We start from the raw sequence: 18,560 nt of genomic DNA on the forward strand, positions 1-18,560 counted from the left end.
TTTCACCAGAGCACACAAAAGTTGATGAGTTAGACACAATTTTAACAGAGGTGTGTGTGGCTTTCTTTTTGATCCCTGGTGGTATTTACCAGGACCAGAGAGTGCTAAAATCATTTAGCTATCTCTCAGAAAGCGCACATTTAGCCAGCAGAGAAAGACTGGAGGCCTTACTTGAGGAGTTCCACAAGAACTTTTATTTCATGCCAAGGGTGATCAAGCAGGATTCTCTCATTACAAAGGGCAGACAGCCATATTTATAGGTTCAGGGAGGATTCAAACTACAGCCAATAAAAGTTTATACAAAGAACAGCATCCAATCTAAGTGAGAAGTTCTAAAGGTGAACTGACCAATTACACAGACTAATTTCTAACCATTTATCTTCCAAAGTGTTAGGAGAGTGACCAAATTCTTAAGGAACTTGGCTCAACCTTGGTATCCAGGATACCTTATCTATTATAGCAAGTTCCAGGGGCCAGGGGAAGATGGCTTTGGAGGAATTGTATCATCCACAGGTGTGAAGGATGTAACTGGAACAGGAGCAATCTGTTGGTGTGTCACAGCACAGGCTTGTCAGGAATACACAAATGGCATTGAACCTACAAATGCATGGCTACCACTGCAGGATAATTACAAGCAGATTACAATTTGTTAATGGCCCTGGAAGGAAAGTCTCATGAGAAAGAAGAAAGTATGAATAATATTTTAGCTTAACACTTCCATGTACACTTGTAAAAAGAAATCCTACTTAGTATGTTAAGCTTGTATTAATAGATCTTTTCAGCAATTCGAAAGAACTAAGTGAAATGGTTTAGCCATGAAAAAGAAAAAATCACTTTCTTCACACATTTTTATACTTTCCAACTTGAGTTTTACTACATTAAGGAACAAAAATTAATTTATAGTGTGAATATCTTGGCAGGTGTTCATTTTCAGATGTTCATTATGTGACATTAGAGCTGTAAGCATAGAGATGAAGTGAACCATGGCAATTCTAAAATCTCTGGCTTTTAATAGAGCCAAGGGGAAGCTACATTCAAGCCTACATGCATCCTGCCTTTTGATTTTTTGGGGTCTCTTGAAAATGGCCTAACCATTTGCTATACAGCTTTGATGTACTGGTATTTGGCTTTCTGTTATTTTTGATAACCAGGTGTAACCCATCCATTTTACATTACAGATGTAAAAAAAAAAAAAAAAAGGATAACAAAGGATCAAATTCATTCAAATTCATTATAAATTGCTACAAGGTTAGGAAGAGAAAATTCTAAAGGATCATTCAAAAGACAAAAGAACCAGTATATCTGGAATCAATGTATTCAAAGTCCTAAGTAACACAGTTGCTATCACTGGAACTAAGAAAAACGCTTAGTTTAACCTTTTTTTTCCCAGCATAAAAGGCTATTAATAAATAATAATGAGTGAGAAATACATACTAATAAATAATTAGGGACACAACCAGCTTGGCCTCTGTATAGCTGTCATGTACCTTCCGAGAAGACAGACCATCATTTGAAAGGAACTGCCAGGTAGCAGTGTAAATGAATTTAAATGAGTTTTATATTCTTTTCATATTCTCTTCATGATACATACTTTAAACTGTTATTTTAAATGCAGTTACATCCTCTTCCCTCTAGAAATATCTGCACATACAAATGTTATTTCTTATTTCTTATATATTATATATTATATATATTATATATTATATATTATATATTATATATTATATATTATATATTATATATTATATATTATATATTATATATTATATATTATATATTATATATTATATATTATATATTATATATTATATATTATATATTATTGTCATATACTACATAAATGGGAACACAGGGGAAATTTTCTCGTTTTTGCAAAATACTTGCTGAAAAAAAAGTTATCCCCATTTAATATATCATCTTCTTTAGAAAATGTTTAAAATCACACGATTTTACACTGTACCCTACTGTCAGGGTATATAAATTTTATTCTTCAGTGGGACACTCACCACCAGGTGAATATTCAACAGCTCTTTAACCTTTCTGACACTAACCCTGCTTTCTACCTAAACGCTTTAAAGCACTTTAAAATAGCACCAGGAATGAGCATTAAAAGATACTCACTGGGCAATCACCTTCCATAAAACACTGTTAAACTGCTGCTTCCCCAGAGCTGTGATCATGAGTCCAGGGCTCATTCTCACCCCCACCAAAACTACCGGCAAGTCCATTGCAATGGCAATGTGTCGACTTTTTCCTTTTTAATTCTGTCAATTTTCAAATGTTACTTTTAACCTTTTTCTTCCTATTCCTAGAAGGGCTGCAGTCTTCCTTCTTCCTTTCGGCTTTCAGTGTAGTTAAGATGCAAAAGGGATCCCCTTCTCACTGTGTTTTGCTGTCATTTCCACAGCCATGTCAACAGTTGGTGGGAATTCCGAGGGCGCTCCATGCGTGTTCCCCTTCGTCTTCCTTGGGAACAAGTACGACTCGTGCACGAGCGCCGGGCGCAACGACGGCAAGCTCTGGTGCGCCTCCACCAGCAGCTACGACGACGACCGCAAGTGGGGCTTCTGTCCAGACCAAGGTGACACCTCCTGCCAGGGCAGCACGGGGCATGAGCAGTGCCCACACCCCTGGCAGCATGTCTGCAATGATTTCACACTGCTGGTTACAGCCCTTCAGCCTGAAATCAGAGCAAAACCCCCATTCTGAAGTGTGAGATACAGCTACAGTCACACCCAGAGCTCGTCTGAAACCCTCAGATTTTCTGTAGCTGTGGCTGTTACAGGCCCAGGAAAAAATCTTGAGGATTTTTCCAGTCTAACTTTCTCAGGCTCAGCTAGGTTTTATCCCAAGCTAGAGACCTTTCTCTAATGTAAACATAAGAGAAAGCATTATAACAAAAGAAAAACACCTGCTGGATCCGTGAGAAAGCCTGAGACAAGGATGTGTTGCTTTCTCTGACCAATGAATGTTTTCTGCTTCGTTTTGCACGATCTCTTTTATATAAAGCTATGGATTTCTTCAATAAATTGCTCTCTTTTTGCTCCATGCAAGAGAGTGCCATGTTACTGTATGTCCTCTTCCTGCTCTGCAACACCTTACAGTAACATACAGTGATGAAGGATCCTTCCAAAATACAAAACCATGAAATAAATTAATAAATCAATAGATGCTTTTTCTCCCCTCCAGTTAGCCACAAGAACTATAGTATTTCATTAGTGTGCAGTAAATGATACACTGATACAAATTTGGAACAAACGCTAAATGTAAAAATTAATATATTTGTGACTGATATTGCGAAGGATGAAAAACATGTTTAAAAAGCAAGTGAGACAGTATAAATTTTATGTGGTGAATATTGCTATTTAAAATTACTTTGATTAATATGTGCCATATTTTAACATGAACCAAAGGCTTTTTACATATTTACAAATTAATACTAGATTTAGGGGGTTATTCTAGGAAGAAAGAAACCTGCCAAATTTCAGAGATTGTTTGGGCATAATTGATATAATGTCACCCTATGATAAAAGGTTATTTCTAACCTAACAGGATTTGGCACATCAGTGCTGATTCAGAAACTGTTCTCAGAGACACGTATTTACAGACCTGTTTATCACTTACAAGCCTTTTCATGGCGAAAAGGAAGATCTGATATCTAGATTACAAGTTCAATTCTTCTGTAACTGAAAGGGATGTCCAATGTTATTTGTTACACTTTCTTTTCTCATACAAGTATTAAGACTATGCTCAGAGTCACTTGCAGTAAAGATCCCCTACAAAAGAAGGTTTTGGAATCTCCCAGTGAAATGTCATTATTGGCAATAGGTGTGATGTTCCCCATGGGAGGCTGTACGTAGTAATCATTATTATTTATTGTGAATAACCTATGTGGTACAATTCTGTTTAAATGCAAGCAGCTAACACTGTTTTACTGTGTTATTCAGGGTACAGTCTCTTCTTGGTTGCTGCCCATGAATTTGGCCATGCTATGGGGTTGGAGCACTCTGAGGACCCAGGAGCTCTCATGGCCCCCATCTACACCTACACCAAGAACTTCCGACTTTCTCAGGACGACATTAAAGGGATCCAGGAGCTTTATGGTAAAGTCCTCCCCCATCCCCAGAACTCATCAGAAAATCAGGCAGCAGGGGTTCAAATCTGGGACTCAGAATTGGCAGTAAATGACAAATGGCACAATCCCACCAATGCCAGAAACATCCTCTGCTCCTTTCCCCTGCATTCTTCATATTACCAGGCCTGCTACTTAAATCAAATATCACAAGTTAAGGATGACAGGCACTAAATTTACAGAGGGAAAAGAAGCAGCAAAACACCCCATAAACAAAATTTTAGATGAAAATTTCTAGTGCCTTTACTGGGACAGTGAAATGCCATGTTTGTCTCTAGCTTGAAATACCTGATGAGGGTGGGTTTGGATGTTACTTTCTGCAATACTCTGAGCTTCCCAGGTTGTGACCCTCTGCAAGAGGGGTTTTCTTTGTTTCCTGTGTCCCAGCTGGGAAACAGTTCACATTGCCTTCCCACAATTCAAGCTGTACCATCACAATAACATTTGCAGAAAGTGTGTGGGAGCTGAAACTTCAATGTAAATGGATTAGGCAGTCTCCTGGAGAAAAAGTGGATTTAAGTATTTTTATGTAGCTAAGTTTAACATTTGTTATTTACTCCACAGATAGTCTTAGTAAAATGCATAAGTAGCATCATGATTGATTCCTTCCATGTACACATTTTCTACCTTGCAGAGGCACCAGTGTACTACAGTCAATTTAGCAGTCATTCCCATATTCCATTTCTCTTCCTGTGCTTTTGACTTTTCTACTGAGACATCTTTTTAACTGTGACTATATTCTACAGTATTCCACACCTCAGAAATTTTAATAAGAATATGTCAAAAATACTATCACATGAGACAAAAATCTTTTTTGAGTCTTCATTATTCCTTGTTCTTAGCTGCTTTAATTAAGGATGGGAATTGAGGCATGGTCAAGATTAAGTGAGTTTTCTGAGCCCATACCGTGTATCTTTGATAAGAGTTCAGAACCTAACCCAGTTGTCTTAAAGCATGCTTCAATATCCAAGAAGAAACTATCTTTCTTCCTCTTTTCAACTGATATAACCATTTACAAACTGCTTTCTATGTAAAACAACTATTTAAAAAACCCTTCTTTTCTCATTTTATCACAAATGAGCTATACTCCATTTTTTTCTCATACAGTAAGTTAACCCAATGTCTGAGAAAAAGAGGCAAATGCCTCAAGAGAAGCAGCAGCCAAATAATAATACCAAATAAAATAAACCAGATGGAAAAATTCATGTTCTGAAAAGCACATTTTTATTCTTGGTGAGGACAGGAAGATCCTCAAATGGCTCAAAATGCATCTTTGTAACTTGCCAAATATTGGACTTCTTTAAAAAAGAGAAATCCACTTTGGTGTCTTTCTCAGCACATAATTCTGAGTACAAGGACTTTAAAATCTTTATCTTCAAATTGCAATGCTCACTTCTGAATGCAGTATAGTCCCTTCTCATTATCTCTCAGGTTAAACAGCAGCTCAGCCCAGCCAGACACAGGCACCGTGTCTCGAGTGAGGCTGCACAGGGCATTAGGACAGGAGTTGAAGTCAAGGCTTCCTCAGCTGTCCTCAACCACCAAAATCTCCTGAGGAGTTTTTATTATCAGTTTTTCCTCCTTCAAGAACTCCCTGCACACAGTGACCCCTTTAGAAACCGTGGCAGCTCTTGCTCTGACTCAGTGTAACAATATCTCTGCTCACATCACAGAGGTGTCCCCTGATGTTGGACCAGGGCCAGGACCAGGACCAGGCCCAACCCTTGGACCTGTCACTCCAGAGCTCTGCAAGCATGACATTGTGTTTGATGGGGTCGCACAAATTAGAGGAGAAACGTTTTTCTTCAAAGATAGGTAAGTGAATGAATTGCTTACCAAGAGAGCCTCCAGTGAAGGCATCTGTCAGACCTGTTCACCAAAATCTGGACATTTATTATCAGGCACAGCATCCACCCTTTGTTTTGTGTGTTCAGAGATGGGAAAGTGTCCTATTCAACTCCTAAGGGAAATGGAAATGGTTTAATTCAGGTGGAGTCCAAAGTCAGCAAATAACAGCATTATGTGACTCATGGCTGCTGTAATAACCCACCAAGGACACGGGTGATTGGGATGAGCTACAGGTGTTCTAAGCCTCCAAGACAGAAAGGCATTTTTGATGCAAAAGCAGAGATTCCTCATAAAATGAGGTGCCTGCTCAGCTGCAGCTCCCTTGCCTGTATTCCCAGCTGCTCAGCAATGAAGAGTATCTCCTAAGGAGTATGGGACTTGGCAGCACCCTTGTGAGAGACCCTCTTCTTCCCTGTCATAAATCAATGCCAAATTCAGGATAATTTATCATCAGCGACCCTGAACATTCTCCCAACACCACTGAAGATCTGGGTCCACACACATTCAGTGAGTGTGCCAAAATCAGTCTCCTATGATATAAAAACATACACAAGCATCTCAAGCTAAGGGAAGTATTGAAACCCAGCTGTTCATTGCTCCCTAGTAGATGTCAGTGGAAAGTTACACAGAAACAGAAGCTAAAAAACAAGTTTCCCTCACAAAATAGCAATTTAAAAATTATTTGTATATCCTGGTGATATGAGTCCAACCATCTACTCCAGATTCAAATTTTCAGCTAGATACATGAAGCATTTATTACTATGCTGCATGATTTAACCCTACTCACCAGCTATTAGTAACAAAAAACCATGGTTAGTTGATTTTTAAGGGTAAATACAATGATTCCATGTATTTCCTTCTAGATCCAATCTATATGATACTCAGAATAATGGTGCTTTATGTTGGAAGTTTTACTTAATCTTTATCATAGGCTTTGTGTTTTAGCAATGTAGAACAGAATTTAAACCTTCTGCTTGTAAGAAGCTTCAATGTGGTCTGTGGGGATCACACTGATACCTTTTGTATTCTTTCTCTTGGCCCTGTCAGCTGCAGGTTAAGATTCCAGTGATCCCTACTGGCAAGGAGCATTCTTTCCTTGGCCACCAAATGTCCTCATAGTACCAACAGATCACCCTCACACAAAGCTTCACAGGTTTGCCAAAAACGGTGCCCACTTTTGCTAATTTAGTCATCAGAGTGCTGAAGTATTCACCTGAGCTCAGCACCTTCCAAGGAAAAACATTCTCACAGCTGCAAAACCCCTGCCAAGTTCCACACCATACCCAGCCACTGCTCCTCTCCTGCTCACTCGTGGTCCTTGGTTTTCAGCCAGAATTCCACCTTGCTTCTACTCTTGCAAACCAGCAGTCACACAAAGGAACAATGTAAAATCAACTCCTAAACCAGTAGAGTGATCCAATATCCTATATAATCCCAACAAAATAGAAGTATTTTGCATTTAGGTACAGTTGGTCTAAGAACTATGCAAATACCAAAACAATCTGTTCAGTCTGGCTCAGCCTTTATCCAGCATGCAGCAAAAGCAGACAACTGCTGAATTGTTTTGCTCTGGAATGGCTTTGCCTGTCAGTCTTGCAGCTTTCCAAGTATCAGGCAAACAGCATCATGACTCACTTTTGGAATGCAAGAAACAGCTGTCTGTCATGTGTCGTGTGACTTTCATGATTCATGAAAATTACCATAGAATCCAACTGTCACATGGCAAAGAGAGTAAATAGCAAAAAGGAGGTCAGATATGATTAATTCTCTCTCAAAAAAAAAGTATTTTCCCTCCCCACCTCAAATCAAGGAAAGGAAATTACCAGGAAAGGGGAAATACTGAAGGCACTGTTAGCCATAGAGAACAACTGAGCTTTTCTATTGGGCACAGAATGCCCAAAACCAGCAATTCCATTGATGGTTTTATTCTGAGAGTGAACAAAAGTTCACACTTTGAAAATTATCAGGACACAAAAGAAGACGCACTTTCAATAACTGCATATAAAAATCATTATCATCATCATCAAAAACATAGATTGTGTTTAAATATGGTGTAAAAGACCTACTGTAACTAAATTGTTAAATCTGTCTATAAATGTAATATTAAGATTTAATATGGATGAGTTAAAACATTTTATTGTGTTGAAACTGAAATGAGAAAGCCAAATAATTAATTTCACCATTTCCTCAGTCAGATGTGCAGAAATAGAAATACCTTCTCCGTAATTCAAAAACAAAATAAAATCCAGCTCTGGCAAAGTTTCCCTTTCCAAAAGAAAACCTCACCAATTTAACAAGTCCCTTGAAATGTGTGGTTTATTAAAAACCTGGTGTTAAGTCTCTGTTGGCCCTGGCAAGTTTGAAATTCATGCAGATAGCAATTACTGGAGCTGATTCAGCCATAAATCAGGTCCAAACTTGACAAAGAATTCTGTAACTTGCATTTTTAAAGGAACTACTTTTATGAATGTGGTCTTATAAAGATTTTCTATATGAATTTCCATTCCATATCATATTGAATCTGCTTTTCTGTCTAAAAAGAGATGCATGAAACAAATGGTATTATCAATTGCAGCATGTCATATGTGTTTTAACACTTTCAAGAGCAGTAATTAGCCAGATGGCTTATTCTTTGCCTCTTTTTTGTAAATGAAAATTATGAGTTATGCTCAGAGATATTTTTGTACGTGTTAAACATACATCTATGTATGCAAAACAAGGATAGGATAACATATTACTATCCTCATTATTGATAAAAATACAGCAATTTGTTACATTAATTTAGGACTGTTCCTCCAAATTTTAGACAACAAAATGCAGTTTAGATCCTGGACTTCCCAAAGGTAAAATTATTCTAGGCAGGAATGGGTAATGATACGCTGCAAAAAATAAAACGCCAGTAGTACCTTAAACTTTAAAAACATATTAATGGCAAAAGCAGTTTGACCTCAGAATTTAGCGACTATAGCTTGGTGCAAGAGCAATTCCAACAGCCTGCTGATTTTTCATTTTATAACCATGTCAAAAGTTTTGTTCTATTAGGGAAAAAAGTTCTTCATTCTATGGAGGATGAAATAGCAGTGCCATTTTTAATACCAAAAGCCCTCAGCACAAAGCTCTGCCATTTAAAGATAATTACAGCTTTTTAAAGCTTAAATCAAATGATGATCCTACTTACGTATAAAATAGCGAATAAATTACCCTTTGCATTTCTCTAATGAACGTTTTTAGTGCTAGCATTTTCTTTTACAGCCAAACTCACTTCCCAGCACTATGATATACTGCTATTAAATTTGAACTTTTAGTCACTACAATAGTAATTGCAAGAGCAGTTCATGGAATGCAAAACTCTGCTTTTGTCAAAGGTTCATCCATCTGCTCCATACACAGCAGCAGGAGGCTCTAACACTTTAAATGCTGTGTAAATGAGTTTATTTGTAGGCTCAAAGCATTTTATTTGTATACTCAAAGTTTACAGTAAATTCACGAATACAAGCCGCACTGAGTATAAGCCGCATCTCTGGGTGTTGGCAAATATTTCGTTCTTTGTCCATAAATAAGTCGCACCTGAATATAAGCCGCTCTGTCGTTCGCAGCGAGGACCCGCGTGCAACAAAGTTGCCAAATACTAACAGAACCGCGGGAGGGCGGGGTTTACTGGCTCAACTAAGGCTGTGCAGGCTCGGCCCGCTAGGGGCCGCTGACGGGGCCAGGTGGCCCAGCCCGGCACTGCCACTCGGGGCTGGCCGCCGCCTCTGGGTTCGCTCGCCCCGGCCCTGCTCCCACCGTGGCGCCGGCCGGGCACAGAGCACCCCCTGCTCCCGCCACGGCGGCGGAGGGTGGGGGCAGAGCCCCCCCGCTCCTCCCCGGGCTGCGGCAATGGCGGCGCGGGGCCCCCCCGTCTCTCCCCTGGGCTGCGGCAGAGGAGGGAAGAAGAGAGCTCTCCCGCCTCTCTCCCCGCCCCCCGTGCTGCCTGCAGGGAGCCAGGGCAACACAGTAACACTGTAACAATCGTGGAATGCCGGCTTTTACTGGCAGGTGCTTGGCTCAGCGCCCTGGCTGGCACGTCTGGGGTTGTAAATGTCAGAAAATTATTCACATATTAGCTGCCCCCGAGTATTAGCCGCACTTCCGGGTTTCCACCAAAATTTTGGTCAAATTGCTGCGGCTTGTATTCGTGAAATTACTGTAGGATAAATTTTGTTCTGATGCAGAAGAGTAACAGGAAGCAATCAGCACAGGAATTTCACCTGCAGTCCAGCATGCAGCTCATGGTGCAGCTACTCCAGCATGATGCCTCCAAAGAAATGAGTTTGCTGTTCAGTCAGGGAAGAGCAGAGCTCCGAGCGCTGTTGCTGTCTGTGCGCGCATGTGTGTGTGTGTGTCTGTGTGTGTGTCTGTGTGTGTGTCTGTGTGTGTGTGTGCTCACGTGGCCTGGGCCACGGTGATGAGAAACAGATGTGCTGCTGAATTAGTTCATTGTAAATCCTGCACAATTTTCTGTTCTGCTCAGATTCATGTGGAGGACTATAAACCCCCGAGGAAAACCCACAGGTCCTCTTCTTGTTGCTACATTCTGGCCCGATCTGCCAGAGAAAATTGACGCTGTCTATGAGGCCCCTCAGGACGAGAAGGCTGTATTTTTCTCAGGTATTGGTTTTAAAGGCTATATTATTTTTACAGGTGTGGGTTTCAAGTTTCAAAATGTAAGTAGCCACTTGCATGATGTTGCATTCAAGCTCACTTTTCTCTGAATTGTACCTGGGACAGGGAACAGTCTGAGAGCCAGCAGAGCTCACAGGTAGGGTGACAGATCTCCCTACTCCCCCCTGAGGATTTTAGGACAAAGGCTGGATCTGAAAGACTCAAAACAGCATTCAGCCTCCAGTACAACAGAAAGAGAACTATAAGCACCTGGAAAGAGAGATTCAACAGTAAGCAAAACCAAGCAAGAATCATTACTTAAAATGCAAAGCAAGAACAGCAGTGGGAGCTCTCTTTCCTCAGTCACTACCCTGTTTTTCTTGTTTCTTTCCATTTTAAGTTATTATCTCAGCACATGTTGTTGAGAAGACTACATTTCATTTTTTTCTCCTCACGCCCTTCCTTGTCTCCTTCTCTTTTGCCAAAGACTGACTTCCACTTTGGCTTCCAAGCCCCTTCCTTGGTGGCTCATCAGGCAGGGGATACTGTGAAGCTGCCTGCATGGGAGAGGAGCAGGACAGGAAGCTCTGCTCTGTCTGTCACACATGGTTCAGCTGGAGTGGTCAAATCAGCAGAGCTGTGAGGCTGTTTTCAACATGAAGAACTGAGCCAGCAAAACCTAGGCTCCAGTATCTACTAAAAAACATGACTAAACATCTCCAGTCATGTAAAAACCATATGGCAAAAGCTGCTGTACATTTTCTGTACAGGAGAGAAAAAAGTAATGATAATCTATTCCACATGGCTCAGAGGCCATTTGCTCTGGTTTACATGGATGGGGGGAAAAAAACTGAAAGTCAGGCAAATCAAAACACTTTGAATATTGCATATATTATATATAATCCTATCACATCTAAACCTGTCCTTTTCTTTATAAATTCCAGGAAAACATAGCTAACCTCCTTTTTTAAAAAATAAATAAGAACTATCAAAAAACAAAGATTGATTTGAAAATAACACAACTGTGTTAAAATACTTACTGGTTAGTCCCACCCCTTGCTCCTGAATAGTGAATCAATAACTTCCAAGAATCTCAAATGACACACTTTACACTTTTCTCACATTAATACTTACTTACTTTCCCACTAACACAGAATCAAAGAAATGTCCTTTCATGAATAAATCTTTCCATGGCTTTCAGAGAATCCAGTGAGATTATTTACTAAGCAAATTATAATTCCATGTAAAGAAGATGGAACACTACTACATAGTCCACTAGTACACATCTGGAGAGACATTAGATAATGTTGTGTGACAAAGGACAACATGAACTCTGAGGAAAAACTTCCTGTTAATCACTCAATAAAAATTTTCAACAAAACAAATAAAGGGTGAACATGATCAGATATCCCTGCCTATCAGATAATTTTCATCATAGTAAAAATTTCCTGTATAAACTACTTGTTTTAGCATAAAAATCCCAAGCATATTATATGTTTTAGCATATAGTGTATGAGGCAGTGTCTGCCTCAAAGGTGCATCAGCTAAGAAGGGAGGAAGCAAGATAAAAGAGGGGATGTCTTTTTCTGAGGTAAGAAGCACTTCAGTAGCAAAAGCAGTGGTAATCACAGTTCACTTGTACTGTAATCACGGATGGTACAATACTAGAAAGACTACTGGTACAGCTAGTGCAATAAAAAGTCACATGGCAAAGCAAAAAGGAAGAAATACCCTTTTGTTAGTGATTAATAAACAGTTTTTGTTTGTTTTTTTTCCCTCTTCTACTTAGGAAACGAGTACTGGGTTTATTCAGCCAGCAACTTGGACAGGGGCTATCCAAAGAAACTCAGCAGCCTGGGACTGCCCCCTGATGTGCAGCGTGTCGATGCAGCTTTTAACTGGGGCAGGAACAAGAGGACATACATTTTTGCTGGAGACAGATACTGGAAGTAAGATGCATTGAGTGGTGGCAGGATGCTGTTGACTGAGCTGTCTCTAGGGTTGAATGCCCCTGAGCTTCAGGAGGCAGGGACCAAACATAGGGCACATCCCCTGGGAATACAAACAAGGGCTGCCAGGACAGTGCTGACAGCAGGAAAGTGCTCAGTACAGCAACAGGAAACTGGAATTGAGAAAAACCAGCCTCAAAACCAGCAATGGAAGAGGGTGTCTGGGAGTGTCTGTCAGGCTCCCCCCACTCACAACTCATCCCTGTGCCCCCTTGTACCAGCAACTGCCCCACAGCAGTCCCTGGCTCTTAACAGGGACAAGTTGTCCTTACTGTCAGCTCACAAATGCTGGGAGAAAACTCTGCAAGGAATTCCTTAAAAGTACACTGAGCTCCTACCACTTGAATCCAAAGATTGAGCAGATTGCCTAAGAAATTCTTTCACTGAGCCATCAGGTTTAGAGGCACTGGATTTAAAGGAAACAGCAGTGTGACAACCAAAACATGCTGGGGATGACTGTAAATCCTTTCAGCAGCTGATCTACCATCACTTACACCTTTGCTCTACTAGTATAGCTGGCACTGAGGAAATCTGAACAAACCACAGGTGTATCTGTAAGTGCTTTGAGAAAAAGCCTAGCTTCAATTCATTTTGACAGTCTCTCAATCCTTTTCATGTTTCCAGTGAAACTCAGGTGACCTGCTATCATGCTCTTACCATCTTAGATTAAGAAAGAATGTCCTTCAAATGTCTCAAGACTACTGTTGTTGTATAAACAAATATCCTGCATTACACCTGAAGAGTCTACTAATTGTATAATTGTATTTAATGGAATTTCATTACCATAATTGCCAGAAAAATCTGGCACAAAAGAACATCTAAAAAGCAGGGGAGGAACTTTGTGAGTTACCTCTGTGCTATCAAAATGGCATCAGAACAAAACAGAGGCCCTGACTCCTGCAGTCACTGTCAGAGGCCAGTTCCAGGAACAGGACTTTATTTCAGGAATGCAGACATTACACAACAGGCTGAAAGTGAACCCATTCATTTACTGACAATTTAGAGGAAAGTTAAACATCAGAAATAATCACCAGAAATCTAAAAGATTCTCCAATCTTTAAGGGTTAATTCTGAGAGATATTCTATATAATATATCAAATAAAGTCTCAGTATAATTGAGTCCATTTAATGCGAACAATAATTTCATGTTATGATTAAATTGAATTACTTTCTTTATTTTATCCTAATGGCTGTGGATTCCTGTAAGTAAATAAAATACTCTGTCCATACAATTGCCACTTGATCATAATTTTCGATTACTTTAAGGACAGTAATCTTCTCCATTGTCTAAAGCAAAAAAAAAGAACTAAAAACTTACAGAATGTTACTCATTCTTTAATGTCATATTGTAGAGACCATTTAAACACAAGTATTTCTAATACAGCCATTTGCAACACTTCAGGTTCCTACTAAAGCCTACAGACCATGAGTTTAAAAGCTGCTGGTCTCCTCTGTACCAACTATTGTTTTGATTAACTGTACTGCAGGGCCTCCAAGTAATTCATCACTCCAATCACAGACAGTATTTCTATCAAAGTACCTCATCAAGTGCAGTCACTGCAGAATGCATAATTTATTGTTGAGGAAACAAAATAGGATTAAGTGATTTCTATCTGTGTAAAGAAGGAAGCAAGCAGTTGAAAAATATTTCAGAAAAAAAATGCATCTCTGCAGAACAGACGCTATAACCCTTAAGTACGTGGCTGTTACATTTTATACAAGGATTCTGTCAATGGAATCAAAGTAGTTACATACCATAGTCCTTCCTGTGTCATTATCACACTTACTTTAAATGGATTTTTTGGAAGCCTTCTCTCTCCTTCACTCCAGCCACAAGCTATTTTAGTGTTATTATAACAAGACTGGTGAGCACAGCAGAGTTTTGTGAGGGAGGGGAAAAGGAGCTGGCTCAGATTCCACAGCTCAAGTTTTAAAGCTACCCAGCAAGGTATTAGATTTTCTTTAAATAGCCCAGGAAAAAAAAATAGTAAGGAATTTAAATGAATAATTTAAATTGATTTTGACCAACCTACTGCTCATTAGAACTGGTGTAACTTTGGATATAATCCAAGTAGTTCCATGGAGCAATGAGGGAAAAGTAACCTGAGATAGCTATGGACATGGATAAATAGAAACTGGGAACATAAATGGTTTTTCTCCCTCCAGTACTGTCAAAGACAACCTCTCTGAAGTCTCCTGCTCCTGAAGAGGTGCTTGAGCACCTGAAGGGTCATTGAGGCCTCACATGCTGTACTTGAAGCCTGGTTCAAACTATATTGCACATCACTGTGCTCAGGATGCCTGCACTGCTCAGCACTGATCCCCATCCAAATTACATTTCTGGAAAGAACTTTCCTGAGAAACTGCATTTTCAATTCAGCATTGCATTTTTGAAGGACAGATGTAGTATCTCACAGGGTTTTAAATGAATCAGCAATAATTGTAATGAAATAGAAGCCACAATCTCAGTTATTTGTTTTATATAGTCACATTTGCTGAGGACACCCTGAAAACTTATATTACAATTTAACATTAAATGCAGATTTGTAATGTAGATATATCACTTCCTTCAGGTACAATGAAGAAAAGAAGAAAATGGAGCTTGCATCCCCTAAATTCATTGCTGACTCTTGGAATGGTGTTCCAGATAACCTCGATGCTGTCCTGGGCCTTGGGGACAGTGGTAAGCTGTAATTCTGATTGAACTCACAAAAAAAAACTCTCTTATTTGTTTGCTGCAAAACTTATTGTGGTCCATGAGTAGGAGCCAAATGGAGCCACCCAAAGGCTGATGCACAGGATGTCCTAACAGGATCCCGGGATGCATGACCGAGCCAGTCCTTGTGGCTTGGACATTTCCCAGCTCCTGATTCTCCCCAGGTTCCCCCACACCAGCACAGCCCCAGCACTATTTCAGCACCATCCTGCCCTAGAACAACCAGAGCTCAAGTATGATAATCTCCCTGATCACAGGCATGAATGGGTTTTATGTTGCAATTTTTCTTAATTTCCTACGCACTCCAGCTAAGATCCTGGCCTGTGGCTTTATGGGACCTTAAATTTTGCACAGATATGCACTAAAGTCTGAAAGCAACACTGGTGTCACATGAGCCTTGACTCAGTCACATTTTCAACATCTATTTTGCCAGCAAACTTTTCATCCAAGAAAATTCTGACTCACAAAGTACTAACCTTATTAAGGCTCCATTTAACCAGAGCTCTCTTCTACAGGATGGGAATTTTAGTGTAGTTTTAAAATATATCTTTTTTTTATAATACAAATATATCTAAATATTTTGGGAAATAAGTCATTCAGTTCATTAAGCTTCATGAAATCACGGAGACAAAAAATCTTTCATCAAGAATTAAGTGCCTCATAGTCTGATTATGTTTGTTTATTTCTTTTAACAGGATATACCTACTTTTTCAAAGATCAGTACTATCTACAAATGGAAGACAAGAGTTTGAAGATTGTTAAAATTGGCAAGATAAGCTCTGACTGGTTGGGTTGCTGAACCATATGAGATATCAATAACCAAATATTTACTTTTTTGTTATATGCCTTATCTGTAATTAGAAATAGATCTGAATGCTAATTACTGGACCAGTCTGGTACTGGCACCAAAACACTAAGTACCAGTACTGTACACATCAGATAATTTAAGAGTGTTTGCCTCCTCAGTATACAAAAGATGTTTACGTATATATTCTGGTACAATTTTTCCGTTGTCGTGCTAGTCATAGTAGTGCTATGAACAGAACAGCCATCATTCTTCATTCCCTTGGTGCTGAAACAAAGCCTTGGAACCTTTGGAGACTGGATCATGCCAGATAGGCTCAAATGAGATGTACCAGCAGTGCACTTTGATTTTTATTTTTTTTAAATACAACTCTGTTATAAATGGATGGTTTGTCTTGATGTTTTTCACCCTCTTACAAGTTTGATCATTACTTCCATTTATTTACATAATAATACAGAAAGACTGTCAAAGGCACAGGTTGCCTCAGGATCTGCTTTGTGTTGATGCATGATAGAATCATGGCAAAAAACTGTGTTAAAGTATTGTTTTAAAGTACTTTTTATTTTAATACCTTAGTTAAATTTAGCAATTTGCTTCATGCACTTTGTTACTACTATATTACTTGTTTATATGGATGGAAACGACTCAGATTTTTGAAGACAATGAGTTATACATAAAAGTCAAGTATTGTTTAATGTGTTTTATTTTCCTGTTCTTTATAATATCGGGAGGTTTGTTCAATTAGGCTTTTTGCCTATGCACTGGGCAACAAAAAATGTTCTTTTCACAATCTGATAGAATGTTTCTCATTAAAAGATAAACTAGAAAAGAATGTCCCACACATGAAGTGCCAACAATATCAATAAAATCAAATTACACTGTCAACACTACTCATGGCCAGGCTCCCTTGTACCACTTGAAATTATAACTTCAGCAACATGTTTCAGTGCATTACCTGTCAAAGGCAAAAACATTACCCCAGTATATAAGTGCATAGGGGGGGTATTTAGAAACCCAGGTTATTTCCTCTGTTGGTTCCAAGGTGCAACTGCAGCAATTTAATTAAAGAGATTATTTGGTCCCGTATCTGTGCAAAGCCTGCTGCTCTCCCTGAACAGCTCACACTCCTGTCTGCCATCCACACTCTGTCTCGGGCTACCCCTCCACAGCCCAGGCAGGAAGAGAGGGTGTGTGTATCCTGTAGGGATGTAAGCTTGAGAAACAGATGTAAACTCTTATCCTGCCCATAAGATCAGACACCATCTGACCAAAGATCTTATCCAGCTCCACGCACATGAAACACTGCAAAACCCTCTATGGACTGCATCAGTCAACCTAGATCCTTCTAAAAACATCTCTCATTTTAAGTTCATGATTCACAGAACTGACCAGTAACTAATACCTGAGCCCATGATCCGTTGGTGTCTTCTCATGTCCTCTACAACTTCATGTTTGTTTACACTCAGTACTTTCCTGTTCTAAGCACTTTTTTTACTATGATATTCTGAAAAGATACTTCTTCTAAAATGGCTGCATTTGCCAAATTGTCTTTTAATTGTACTCATCCAGATATAACTCCACTTTAAGAAGTTGTCAGTTACTATAGACAATCCTCACCTGGATGAGCCAGAACTGTTTTCATGACAAAAGAAAAAATGCCTTATCTCCTCCTCAGAATGGTCATTAGAAATCATTCATCACCTTCACAATTAGTCTTGCACCAGAGTCAACGAAATAAAGCACAAAACAAAGTGGTTCTAATGTGAAATGTTAGTGCTGCATGTTTTACAAGCACCTGACAACCCTCTCATGATAGCAGGATCTATTTCAGGGATGTATGATCTGTCCTGATCATAAACATCTTCCTGCACTAGTGCTGAAAATATTTTCTGCTTTAATGACTGCCAGGCATTCCTTCTGAGCACTGCAATAATTAAAGTTCTGTTTTAAGAATCCTCAATAACCATCCCCTGAAGATTTTTATGTTCTTATGTCAATACTGCCCCAACGTGCCTACTCTAGCATCTGTATTTAATATGGAAGGGGTTTCAAACATTTTCAATGGGCCTTCCAGATCTGAACTTGCTAAATCAAATTCTACTGATTACTGAAATAGTTTCCTTTTCGTCTACAACTTACGCATGTTTTGCAATATTGGCAAATCTACCATCTTACGTTGTGTAGTAACAGCACCATAATCCTACAAAACTCTGCACATCTGGTGCTCAGCTTCTCCTTTTGTTCTTGCCTGTGTAAACCCATTCTCCAATGACTAAATCACTGGCAGAAAACCAGAAATAAATTTTCTATCCTTAACTTGATGCACACTTCTTTGGGTTCAGTTTCAGACTGGCGACTTTAAGATTAACACGGGCATTTATAAACACATCTGTTTCTGTTCATCAA

The 18,560-nt window shown here is 39.4% G+C and overlaps 1 protein-coding gene across 1 annotated transcript in view; it reads left to right on the plus strand.

The window, feature by feature from the left end:
• Window positions 1-17,039, plus strand: part of MMP2 (matrix metallopeptidase 2) — a 30,054-nt gene extending 13,015 nt beyond the window's left edge. The window contains exons 7-13 of the mRNA XM_033070153.1: window positions 2,408-2,581; window positions 3,948-4,103; window positions 5,806-5,947; window positions 10,494-10,630; window positions 12,414-12,573; window positions 15,207-15,316; window positions 16,045-17,039. Of these exons, the coding sequence (XP_032926044.1) occupies window positions 2,408-2,581; window positions 3,948-4,103; window positions 5,806-5,947; window positions 10,494-10,630; window positions 12,414-12,573; window positions 15,207-15,316; window positions 16,045-16,148 (983 nt within the window). The 3' untranslated portion in view covers window positions 16,149-17,039. The remainder of the gene's footprint in view (window positions 1-2,407; window positions 2,582-3,947; window positions 4,104-5,805; window positions 5,948-10,493; window positions 10,631-12,413; window positions 12,574-15,206; window positions 15,317-16,044) is intronic.
• Window positions 17,040-18,560: the final 1,521 nt, after the last annotated feature.

This window comes from Catharus ustulatus, chromosome 11, assembly GCF_009819885.2.
Source record: "Catharus ustulatus isolate bCatUst1 chromosome 11, bCatUst1.pri.v2, whole genome shotgun sequence".
Classification (NCBI taxonomy): domain Eukaryota; kingdom Metazoa; phylum Chordata; class Aves; order Passeriformes; family Turdidae; genus Catharus; species Catharus ustulatus.